Here is a 13,167-nt window from a genome sequence, read left to right as displayed (position 1 = left end):
CTGGGGATCAAACCCAGGGCCTTGTGCATGCAAGGCAAGCACTCAACCGACTGAGCTATCTCCCCAGCCCTATTTATTTATTTTTATATGGTGCTGAGGATCAAACCCAGTGCCTCACATGTGCTAGGCAAGTGCTCTACCACTGAGTCACAACTCTAGCCCCTAAACACCTTAATAGATATTATGAAAGGAATTATTATACCTCAAATATTTTATATTTTACATGATATCTAGTTGGTTACTAATCATACTAAATTTATTGACTTGATCATTAGTGTAAATTTTGTAATTAAATATAAAAAGAAAGCAATATTATAAGTAAATGATGATGTAATATATCACTACCACTGAGTATTCACTTTGTACCAGGTACTGGGCTAAATGATTACCTCTCTCATCTATTCTCTGTAACAACTGAGACAGGATTGTTACTCCTTTTAACAAAAGAAAAATTCAGAGAAGTTAAAAAACTTATCAAAGAAAAATGACAAAATATGATATGCATGAACAGCAATAACAATCAATAATTTAAATCCATTTTTAAAGGGGTGAAGCAAATGACTGACATTTACAACATTCTGATAGAAGCAGGAGAAAAAAAAAGTTTTAGATCTCTGATTAAGATCCAAACTCCTTGAGGCAGAGACTATATCTCATGTTTGATTACTAAGTGAGTGCACCTCTATCATTAATCCTTGGTAGATTACTATATCCTTTATCCTGGAAAATATTTTATTTTAGAAGAGTCTGATACAGGACTATTGACATTGTTATCCCTTTTAAAGAAATTTTCCCCCCATGTTGAGAATCAAACCTAGGGCTTCATGCATGCCAGGCAAGCACTCTACCACTGAGCAACATCTCCAGTTCTACCCTTTAAGTTGATAATAAAAATATTTAACTCTGCAGACTATATCCAAAGGAAACAGTGGCTAACCTGTCATCTGCAGACTCTTGAGCCAGCCAATATTTAACACATTGGTATACCCTCATATGAGTGAATGAAGACCCATATCTGACACAAGATCACACTGAAATGGAAAGATTATAGTATTTCCCAGATTAATCAAGACTATATTTAACAGACCTTGAAGATGCAAAGACCTTCTTGAGGTATCCTACTATATCAGTGTAATTAAGATTAATTCAATCATCACTTAGCATAGTGAATTTCCCAAGAATATTCTTTCCCAAGAAAGGGAATTTAAAGGTCTACAAAAAGTTTTAAGATCATTTTAGTCTAAGTACATGTTTCTAAGTGACCTGAATAATATGACAACAATCAAATTTAGTATGTTTTAACAATACTTGAACTTAATACTCTGAACTCTGATGAATAGTATTTTAAAATTTTTTATCTTGCTTTCATATATATTAAAAATGAAATACAATAATAGTAAATAGCACTGAAACATTAAAGAAGTTTTCTTACCAAATACCCATCAGGTGAATTGAGGTAGCATCTTTAGGATTCAGTTCAATTGCTTTCTATCAAGAAATGAGAAAATCAATCATAACTATTTTCTAAAGACCAATAAGCACTTTACTGAAGAAGCCATGATTAAAAAAAAAAAAAATTGCAACCCTGTATTTTAATTCTTCTATGAGTCACTTTCTCCCTCCTCATTCTTTAAATGATTAAAATTTGTTCTAATATACTATTAATGACTTGTACTATGGTTTACTATTTTATAAGGTTCATAAGCTGAGAGTAGGATCTGAGAAAATCCACAAAATATACAAGTTAATCTAATTCTAAAAAACAGTAATAATCTAAAGCTCTCAATGTTTTTCCTCTTCCAGATTAAAAAAAAAATAATAAAGATGTCCTTTTATAGCAAATCCTAAATTAATATTGAATAAAAAGCTTTCTTTCAAAAAGAAAAACTGAAAGTACATAATTTTGGAAAGTCAATTCCTATATGCAGAGTTTATCTTCCCTTGAAGAAAAATAAATATCATTTATTCATAAAATATATTAACAGAATAATTATGTATATTAACAATGTATTGATAAAATCTTCCTAATGTCTATTTACAGCATAAATTAGTGTAAAGCACAAACTAGAGAATAACTTAAAAAAACCTCACAGATTAATATTGAACTTAATTTAAAAATAAAGGCTTTTTTAAAAATTAAGACTTCTTAGTTTATGTTTTTTTATAAACCTACATTTTCATTTTCAGTTTGGTAACGTGTGAGACACACAATTTCAAATAATTATAGTGGTTAAGAGCAGAGTTTCTAGAGTCAAACTGCTAAGGTTCAAATCACAGCTCCATGACCCCTAACTGACTGATGTCAGTAAGTTCTATATTCTTGCTGTGGCTGGGTTTTTTCTTTCACAAAAAATAAACTGGCTGGGTAGGTATAGTTCAGAGAAGAGTCATTCCTTGCCTACCATGTAAGAGTCCCTAGGCTTGATACATAGCACAGCAAAAAAAAGAATACACATCTTTTACATCTTTCATTGGGTTGCGGTGAAAATTAAATGAGTAAGTACAGTAACAAGAGATGTTTAGTACAGTGGTATCTTCTATCAACACCATCACTGTTTTCACTTTTCATAATACAGTAGTAGAGGAGACAACTGCTAAAATAAGGCAAACCAAGAATGACTTGGCAGAAATCTTGCTTTAATAATATGAGTAAGAATCAACAGTTTCTTAACATTTACTTCTTCAATTGGTATGATTAATAGCAAAAATTAGTTTGTAGGATTTATATATAACTTATTCTCTAAGAACCTTTCCCAATTGGAGTTCTGCTAGAAAATTAAGGCTTAAAACAAAAAATTATATGAGAATTTTTTCCATTTTTCTAATATCATTCTAGAAGCCTGAGAGAAAAATAAGCACATACAATGCATGTCTTGTGGCATTAGGATTTAATTCTCTTATGGAAGGTGTTAAGAGGGGCCATTTTCAAGAAATCATTTTACAATCTTTCCTACCATAAATGTTTTTCAAAAACAATCCAAAAATGTTACTTCTTTGCTATTTTAGATGTAATAATGGAATCCAAAATAGTAGTATAAACAATCATTTTCATGTGTGAATACTAAATAGTGTCTTTTTAATGCTTTTAAACATATAAACGAAAGTTTATACCAAACATTAGCTTTTTTTTATCTTTACCTTTCCCTGTTTTTCTTTTTAAGCCACACCTGTTTTTTTTTTTTCCCCAGTGCTGGGGATTGAACCCACAACTTATAACAGCACAGAAGAGAAACCATTAATGAAGCCTCAAAACAATCAAGTCAATTTTTTCCTGAGGCCTGCTTAACTTGCACATGCTAGGTTAAGTGGTCTACCTCTGAGCTACAACCCACAACCCCTTCACTACTTTTTCATTTTTTTAAAGTTAAAAGTATTATGCAACAGTAGTACATGCATGTTATCCCAGCTACGTGAAAATCTGGGACAAAAGAACCACAACTTCAGGAACCCTGTCTCAAAATTTTTTAAAAAAAGGGGCCAGGGTCAGGGATGTAGCTCAGTGGTAGAGTACCCCTGGGTTCAATCCCAGTATCGGAGGAAAAGGAAAAAAAAAAGAAAAAAAGAAAAAAGAAAAAAACAGTAAAAATAAAGTAAAAAGTATAACTAAACTATTCTCTGCAGTCTTTCATTACTTACATTGAAAGTTGTATCATGTATTTCTATGTCCTGAGGCAGAAAGTAATTAAATAACTTTTCTAATGCCACCAAGGAGATTAGTATATTTTACTTAATACCACCTATTCAAAAGTAGTATGTCATATCATTATTTTACATACCATTACAAGAAAAAAAGAAAATCTGCTGCCAATTGTATTTTAAAATATAAAACAAGATGACTAAATTGTAAAAAGGAAATTATTAACTATATATATACTACTGATGCCTGAAAAGAATCTAGTCTTCTTGACTCCATCCAGTTCCATGTTACTTTTTACTAGTAATTACATAAACTGGGAATTGAGACTATAACCATAAAATTCTAAAGAACAATTATATAGCAATTCCAGCACTATCGCTTTGTTTCCATTGCTTGTTTTTCTCTTGTATTTTTTGAGATGATCTACAATAATACAAAAGAAATAAGCTGAAATTTTGTGGTAGTTTTTTTTTTTTTTTTAAGATAACAAGTACCATGCATGTATGTTTTGAAATATACAAACTCATATGTAATTTTTGGCAAAGAAAAAGCTTACTAAAAATAAGTAGATTAACTTTAGGGAAACTATTTAAATACATGCACAATATACATAGAGCATAATCTTAAATAGAATGCTTACCACTGAGAGTGGTATGTCAATTGTGTTACACTATTACATTAGATCATGCTTTCAGGTATTCAGGACCTTGTGTGACTAGTCCCCTTCCTCAGAAACTGTGCTTGGCCAAACTGTGCTTGTGCTTTTGTCAACCTTGTTTTAGGTTGACAAAAAGTCAAGTGTGATGTAATCAGAAATTTATTAAGTTTGTACACTGGAACCTTCCCCTTGGAACACTCACTCTTAAAAGCCAGCTACCATTCAGTAAAAGCTTAGGCTACAATATGATAAAAAGACAACTCTCAAATATGAGAGGACATCTTAAACATTCTAGTCCCAGCTGAGGCTCCAGGTGAATGCTGTCATCTAAATGACCTTAGCCATACCAAAGCAAGGCAGAAACACCACAGTACTCAATTAAACTACAGAATTCTAAGAAATAAGCTGTCAATTGCTCTAGACCACTAAATTTTCTTTGTTCTCTCTCTCTCTCTTTCAAGATACAATATGGTTGTCTGCCCAGGCTGGTCCTTGCTTAGGCTCAGGTGATCTCATCTCTCAACCTTTCCACATAGCTGGAATTATAGGTATGTAACACCATACCCAATTTAAGGCCTTAAGTTTTATTTGTTTTGCTATATAGTAATTGATAACAAATAAGCCTATTCAGAAAAATACTGACTTTTTAAATCCATGAACTTGGATAATTCATCCGTACCTCAAAATGCTCCTTGATAATGTAGGCATTTGCAATTTTAACCTTGATGCCTTCATAATCTCCAACATCACTAATGCAGATTGCATACCACTAAAAGTAGGGGGAAAAAAGGTGTGAGAATCATTCTTTAACAGTCAATTCAATACAAAGAAAGATTATAATTTATTCCTCGATGTCATTCTCACTTAAACTTTTTTAAATGTAGTAGAATACACAAAGAAAAGTGAATGTGGACCTCTAGGAATTGAGGAATCAGACATACGTCTAAGTAACTAATACAAGATAGGAAGTGGTGAACCATCTAAGAAAATTGCCAATACAATGAGGAGACAATGAATCATGTTTATGGACTGAGTATAAATTTAGAAAAACTTGTAACTGAATCATTATTGTTTTATCTTCTCATACTTTCTGGGATTTATCTTTCCTCCAACATCTGGACTGTTATAGTAGGAACAACTATAATTGTCAATTTTGTCACTGACTCCATAGTTACAATGGACAATTACCCAGTTGCCCAAATCCAGCTAACTACAAGTGTCACACAGTGCTTCAAACTCAGTGCGCTTTAACCTTTTCCCACATATCAGGGAATAAAATCACCTCTTATGAGGGGCTGGAAGTCTAGATCAGTGATCAAGCATATACCTAGCAAACATAAGGCCCTGGGTTCAATCCCCAGCAACAAACATACACACAAATCATTTCCTATGCATTCCACTATCACCTATATACAAAGCAAAACTTATGGATGATTCCTATCATTTCCCACTTAATTAGATTGGCATTTATTTTATAAGATTGTTTATTAATAGTCATACTAGCAAGAACTGATGGCAGAAGATATTTCATGAATAGTCTTTACTTCCATATTTGTACTGTTTTTCATTTTCCAAAATGTCCACTGTCTATATTGAGTTTGCATTTTTAAAAAAGTTTTATTTCAAATAGATATTCTAGGAATGAAGGGACAATAGACAGACTCACCCGCCTGACTGAAACATTTTAAAAAGACTTTCAAGATATTGTACATCAGGCGATAATAACACTTGAGAGATTAAAACAAAACAAAAACAAAAACAAAAAATGAGGTTAGCTGTGGCCACTCCATTTTACTCCCTAGAGAAGATTTCCAAGCTGTAGCCCCAAGGGGGTAAAAAGTCATCAAGTCTAACAGTTTCCCTATTTTGAGGAGATAAAAGTCTGGGAAAGACCCAATAGCTAGAGTTCACAGGGTAGAACTGCCTAGGTGCCCAGAATCACAACTCTAAAAAAAACTGTGGAAGATACCTATGACTACTTGGCAGAATTAACATCAGGACCTGCATGTGAATAAACTATCCAAAAAGGGAAAAGAACCACCCCAAAGTATTAGAAGTCCAGGGTTTCCTTAAGGCTAGGAATAACAGTTGTGAGAAAAATTAATGTAGATCAAATACAATAGTTTCTCTTTAGGCTGTAGTCCTACCTAAGAAACCTAAAGACAACATCTAAAAGGATCTGATTATTTCTGCATAACACAAACATGTTCCAGAACACATCTCAAGAATATATTTAGCAGTATAAACATATTTGTGCTGACAAAGTAAAATTCACAATTTCTGGCATCAATCATTAATCAAAAGTTAGTAGTATTTCAAAAGGTGGAAAATAAGATTGATGATTGGGGGAAAAAACTTAAAAAGGACCCATAAATGACACAAAAGATAAAATTGATAGATCAACATTAAACTAGTTATTATAACTTGATTTCATATATTAAGAAGCTAGATGAAAGGCAAAGATGTTTAATAGGTAAATGTAAGATATTAAAATAGGAGACACTATTTTAGAAAAGATTATTGAACTTGAAAACAAAACTAACCCAAATGGAACACTGGGAGGCAAAAAGGTTGAAAGAAAGAAGCAAACAAAGAAACAAAGAACAGAATGGTGAATTTTTGAACAATTTTATATGAACAAATACAAGTATAGTTGGAATCCCAGGAAAGGAGAAGTTACAGGAAAAGAACCAAAAACTACTATAAGAGGCAGAACAAGATGGCAGTGGAATAAGAGCCTCCAGAGATCATCTGCCCATAGAAATAGCAATTTGAACAGCCACTGATACACAAAACTACCTTCACAAGAGCTAGGGAAACCATGTGAGAGACCAGAGTACATGGTTTTAACAAAATAATAATAAAAGATACATTGAAGAAGGCAGGAAGGGGAGGATTTGCCTGTGTCATACTTCACAACAACCTCAAGCAAAACAGTGTAGAGAGAATCTGCTTGGCAGTGGGGTGGTGGGGAATATCGGGGTAAATAGGTAATTAAGACCAGGCTTTAAACTTGGAAACCAGTACTGGGCGTGCCATGGTGAAATTCATTGTATCTCAACATATTAATGCAGTTAGTATTATTATTGCTTATTAGTCTTCATACTAAAGATACAAATGGTTTATGCACCAAGTTCTCAATACCAGACAAGGGCACAACATATTATTCCTGATGTATACAGATGCAAAAATATTAGCAAATCAAATCCAATAGCATATTAAAAAGATTATTCACCATGATAAAGTGGGATTTATTCCAGGGATGCAAGAACAGTTCAATGTATACAAACCAATGAATGTGACACCTCACATCAGCAGTTAAGAACAAAAAGAATATCACTGACAGAGGCAGAAAAGGCATTTGACAAATTGGCCTCCCTTCATGCTAAAAACTCTGAACAAATTTGTTATAGAAGAAATGCACCTGGACATAGTTAAACAAGCCCACAGCTAACAGCACACTGGGCAATTTCCTAGACATAACTTTTATATATATTCAACCTGAAAAAGATGTCTAAGAACTAAAGGAAAATATGAAAACAATATCTCACTAAATAGACACTGAATAAAATGAAATTATAGAAAGGAAACAAAGAAATTTGAGCTGAAAGTACTGTAACTAAAATGAAATTCACTAGAGAGCTCAAGAGATTTGAGCAGGCAGAAGAAAAGATTAGCTAATGTTGAAGATAGGTTAATTGAGACAATCCAGTCTAACCAACAGAAAGAAAAAAATGACGCGAAATGAACATAGCCTTAGAGAACTGTGGGATTAATATACTTAAATATGCACAATAGTTCCCAGGAGAGAAAAGAAACAAACAGAATATCTGAAAATCCAACTGTAAAAGATTCCCTACCTTGATCAATAGTACTACCAATTCAGAGATCCATAGCTAGCCACATCATAATCAAGCCACATATCAATTCTTCTATCTTCTATTAAAAATAGGACAATCCTGAGAGCACCAAGAAAGAAGTGACTCATCATGTACCAAGAACCTGCAGTATGAATAATAGCTGATTTCTTACCAGAAACCATGGATACCCATCTAAAGTCTGCAGGGATTACTGTAACAAAGTACCATAGATTGAGTAAATAACAGAAATTTAGTTAGGTGTGATGATGCACACCTGTAATCACGAGCTGTTGGGAGGCTGAGGCAATATGGACACAAGTTTGAGGCCTGGACAATCTAGCCAGATTAAAACAAAAAAAAAAAAAAACAAAACAAAAAAACACGTGAGATTGTAACTCAGCGGTAGAGTGCTGGACTAGCATGTGTGAGACCCTGGATTCAATCCCCAGTAGTACAAAGGGAAGTAAGGAAAGGAGGGAGAGAAGGAAGCAAGTAATGAATTTATTTTTCAGTTATGGAGGTTGGGAAGTCCAAGATCAAGATGCAAGTCAATTTAGTCAAAGTAAGGGAAAAGAAGCAAAGATATACAAGAGCAAAGTTTTGTATAACATGAAATTAAGTTGACATTCAATTCAAACCACATTATTATGAACTATGATATTAATGGTAATTCTCAGGGCAACTACTAAGAAAATAACAAAAAATATACAGTAAAAGGAAACAAAAGGAAACTAAAATGGTACACTAAAAGAAAGAAAAACCAAAGAGAAAAAAATATTTAATACCCCAAAAGGGTACTAATGAGAGAATTGAAAAACAAAAAGATATAACAAGTAGAAAACAAATAGCAAAAGACATTGTTTTATTACATACAAATGGCTTAATCTTTCCAATTAAGGATCAGAAATTGGCAGGACATATTAAAAACACCATATCAATATACTTCATGAAAACAGCACTAGAAAAAAAGTAGGAGTGACTACACTAATACCAGACAAAACCGATTTTATGACCAAAAAGTTACTGGAGAAAAGGGACATTATCAAGAAAAGCATAACAAAATATATAAAGCAAAAACTGAGACTAAAAACCAAAAATAGACAGTTCAACTATAATAGCTGGAGAATTCAAGACCCACTTTCAAAATAGAACTGAAATACTACACAGAAAACCATAAAAAAAGAAAAAGTTTAAACACTATAAACTAATTAGACTTAACATACATCTTCAAAACATTCAATACAATAGCAGAATCATATTTGCAAATACACATGGAATATTTTCAATGATAAATGATATGTCAGGCCATAAATCGAGTCTCAACAAATATAAAAAGGTGGAAAACACAAAAAGTACTACTTTTTGAAAAAGTTATAAAAGAAATAAAAATAAACCCCTTCACTACTTATTTAAAATAGAACAATTTTCTTTCCTATATGGAGATAATAGGTAAGTACAGACCAATGTATCTCTCAGTACATAACCACTTACCTTATGAGCAGCAAAACTTGATTCATTTTTTTCTAGTGCTCTTTTTGCATACTCGAGGGCTTCATACACAAAAAGCTTTTTCTCCTCTTCTGAAGTCCCACTAAGCTGAGCTATATCACGTGATGCCCGTGCCAGCCGCCACAGTACCTCTGCATCTTCACTTAATTTGAAGTAAAATATAAAACCACCATTTCAATATACACTTAAAAATTGCTAAAGGTCACATCACTACCAATAGGGTTTCAGCCTAGACTATGGCAATATGATATCAAAAGTAATTTTTAATAATGCTAAATTTATTTTCTTTTTATTTTATTTTTTAGTTGTCAATGGATCTTTTATTTTATGTGGTGCTGAGTATGGAACCCAGGGTCTCACACATGCCAGACAAGCGCTCTACCACTAAGCCACAACTCCAGCCCCTTATCTTCTTTCTTAAAAACCTGTATTTGCTAAAACTTCCATAAAAATACCTAGTTTTATTCATAAATATTAATTTATATGTAGTGTAGAAAATACTGACTTCCTTAGAAAATATTTTTGTATTTCAATTCTTTAATCACTTGCCCTACACAACTCAATATATAAGTTGAGGCTTTTTACCTCATTGGCAATGTGTGTCACACAACTCACTAACGGGTTCAGACAGTACGGTTATGTACACATAAGATATATAAACTCTGTAACAGTGTCATGCACTAAAAAAAAAAACTACCAAATCTGTAGCCCCAAATATAAAACATTCTGCACTCCACAGGTACACGTAGGTATTTGTTAATGAACAAATATATTATGCAATTTCAAAATAAATCCTATGTTCGAATGCCCTATGATGCCCTGTAAGTAAGAGTAGTGGAGTCTTTGAAAAGCTGCCATTTAAATATAATTATTTAAAATAAGAAATAGTTAATAATAGCCACAATGAACAAAATTTTTTTTAAACTAACCTTTAATTCCTTTCTGTTAAAAGTCTGCCTTTAAGCCTACTTTAGATGTATTTTTAAACTAAAAAAGTGGGATGGGGGATATAGCTCAGTTGGTAGAGTGTTTGCCTTGCATGCACAAGGCCCTGGGTTCAATCCCTAGCACCACAAAAAAAAAAAAAAAAGTCTTCACTTAAAACTTTAAGCTAAAAACAGCAACAGTATATTTATTATTCTATGAATATGAAGTAACTATTTACCCTATAGCTTACTTTTCAAGTTAGCACTAAAATGACTATAAAATGCCTAAACAGTCACCTCAAGTCCCTGAGGGTACAATGGAGAAGGGAAGGTTGATTGTATAGATCCTTAGGAAGTAAAATTGATAGGTCTGGGGAGAAAGTTCTCTTTGGGAATCTAAGAAAGCTGAAAATTATTCAATATTTTTAGCTTAGGAGATAAGGCAGATTGGTTATCTGGAAATTCCAGTTAGCCTTATTTGACTTACTTAGGGATGAATCTTCCTTCACTTCCCCTCTCCAAAAGAAAAAAGTGAAAAATGACATTCCAGACTAAAATATGAAGGAGTATTCCCCGCCACCCCCACCCCCCAAAATATCTGTGCTCTAAACAGTTACTATTCAATGGTGGCAATAATCATCTCAAATCCCACTGAATTCATTTAAATTTTATACCAATAAGTTATTACTTTAAAAAAGAAATATATAATAGAGATAGATGAGATAAATATTCAGCGATATCTTGTAAGGTCCAAGGTAAAATGCAAAAAAGATTTCAATATTTCACTAAAGTAAGTACAGAATTACCTTTCTTTTCTTCTTAATGACTTTATTATTTTTATGTGGTGCTGAGTATCGAACCAAGTGCCTCACATGTGATAGGAAAGCACTCTACCACTCAGCCACAACCTCAGCCCCTAGAGAACTACCTTTTCTAAATGAACATATCAACTTTTAAGTAACTACTATAAACTCTAAGAAATATTACTGAAAAAAAACTACAATAATCCTCAACATTTAAAGCACCATGGATCATTTAATTAACAAAAATTCTGAGGAAACCTCAAAACCATACCTATCATACAATGCCTACCTTTCCTTGTATTGGGTTAGCAACTGATAAAGTTTTTCCGTTTCTCCACTTTCATACAGGTAGTCTGCTTGTTCAAGAATTTCTTCAACTTCCAACATTATAAAAGAAAAAGAGGATATAATAAAGTAGGTCTTCTCAAATCAAATGGCAATAGTTCTAAGAAACAATACTTTTATATATAAGAAAAAAATCAGACACAGAAATTACTTCTGATCAGAAATTCTGAAGAATTATTGAAATAAGTACAAAACCATTATAATAAATGATTAAAACCATAAAAAATAAAGCTTGGAAAACTTATTCTGATGCTGACTAAATATGATACATTTTTAAAAAATGAAAAAAATTTTGTATGAAGAATTTATGGTATTCATAGCTCCATACAGGTAGTCTTTTTGTTGGCGCTATTATTGAGTATCATCCATTATAAAAAACTGATGATATAACTCATTCACTTTCAGCACTAAATATTATTAATCTGCATGGACTGAACCACAATATTTTCCTAGGTTATCACCTAACTTATACTTGCAGACACTATTATGAAAAAAAGAAAAAAAAAGTCTGTCATCAAAAACTTAGATGTAGTTAACTACAGAGAAAATATGAAACTTAACTCACTGGCATCAACTACTAATTGAAAAAAGTCTGAATTTCAGGAAATTCCAATCACTAATAGGGAACATATGCTTTAATTTTGTCTAAAGGTGTTTTATCACTTAGTCCTACTTATAAACCAACACTACAATGTGTTGTTTATTATTTATTGTGGTATAGTTTAATCAATTATAGTATATTTAAAATGAAAAATTTAAGCTTTTCAAAAATTAAAATGGCATGGTGGTGCACACCTATAATCCAAGTGACTCAGGAGACTAAGACAGGAGGATCACCAGTTCAAGGTCAGCCTCAGTAATTTAGAGAAATCCTTAACAATGTAGTGAGATCCTGTCTCAAAATAAAAAATAAAAAAGGGCTGGGAATGTAGCTCATCAATAAAATGCCCCTGAATCCCCAGTTATCAAAAAAATAAATAAAATCTAAACTAGCAAAAAAAAAAAAAAAAAAAAAAAAAGAAATTTGCAGAACCCTGAAAGTATATTTTAACATTATCATGTAATTAAACTAGTTAAGAAATTCAGTGGCACCCCTGCCCCTGCAAAAAAGCCTTAAAACGAAATAAAAATTTTTCTCAATAATACTACTTCAGTATGATTAGGTACACAGAGTTTAATGTAAGTATTCACGTGGCTGATTAATTTCTGAAGTTTGCCGTTCTATATTTGAATATGATGTATGGTCGATTCTCAAAGTTTGGGTTTTAAACATCCAGAGAATCTTAAAATAAATAGTAATCTCAACCTCCTTAGTTGATATTTATGATAGGCAGAATGGTCTCCAAGGACATTCATATCTTAGTCCCTGGAATATGTGAATATGTCTGGTTACATGGCAATGTAAATTTTATATGGAATTAAGGGTACT

At 32.4% G+C, this 13,167-nt stretch overlaps 1 protein-coding gene across 4 annotated transcripts in view; it reads right to left on the bottom strand.

Annotated features, from left to right (window-relative positions):
* The window catches only part of Rmdn1 (regulator of microtubule dynamics 1), a 33,744-nt gene that overhangs the window by 7,156 nt on the left and 13,421 nt on the right, over nt 1–13,167 (bottom strand). For all 4 annotated transcript variants that reach the window (XR_007107783.1, XM_047545756.1, XM_047545765.1 and 1 more), the window contains exons 3-6: nt 11,683–11,770; nt 9,647–9,806; nt 4,975–5,064; nt 1,433–1,488 (exon numbers count right to left, since the gene is read on the bottom strand). Coding sequence is in view for 3 of the 4 variants with exons in the window: in XM_047545756.1 (XP_047401712.1) it covers nt 1,433–1,488; nt 4,975–5,064; nt 9,647–9,806; nt 11,683–11,770 (394 nt within the window). In the remaining variant the exon portion in view is untranslated. The remainder of the gene's footprint in view (nt 1–1,432; nt 1,489–4,974; nt 5,065–9,646; nt 9,807–11,682; nt 11,771–13,167) is intronic.

Source organism: Sciurus carolinensis, chromosome 1, assembly GCF_902686445.1.
Source record: "Sciurus carolinensis chromosome 1, mSciCar1.2, whole genome shotgun sequence".
NCBI lineage: Eukaryota > Metazoa > Chordata > Mammalia > Rodentia > Sciuridae > Sciurus > Sciurus carolinensis.
The sequence above is the reverse complement of the archived record's forward strand: the minus strand, read 5'-3'. Positions and strand labels throughout refer to the sequence as shown.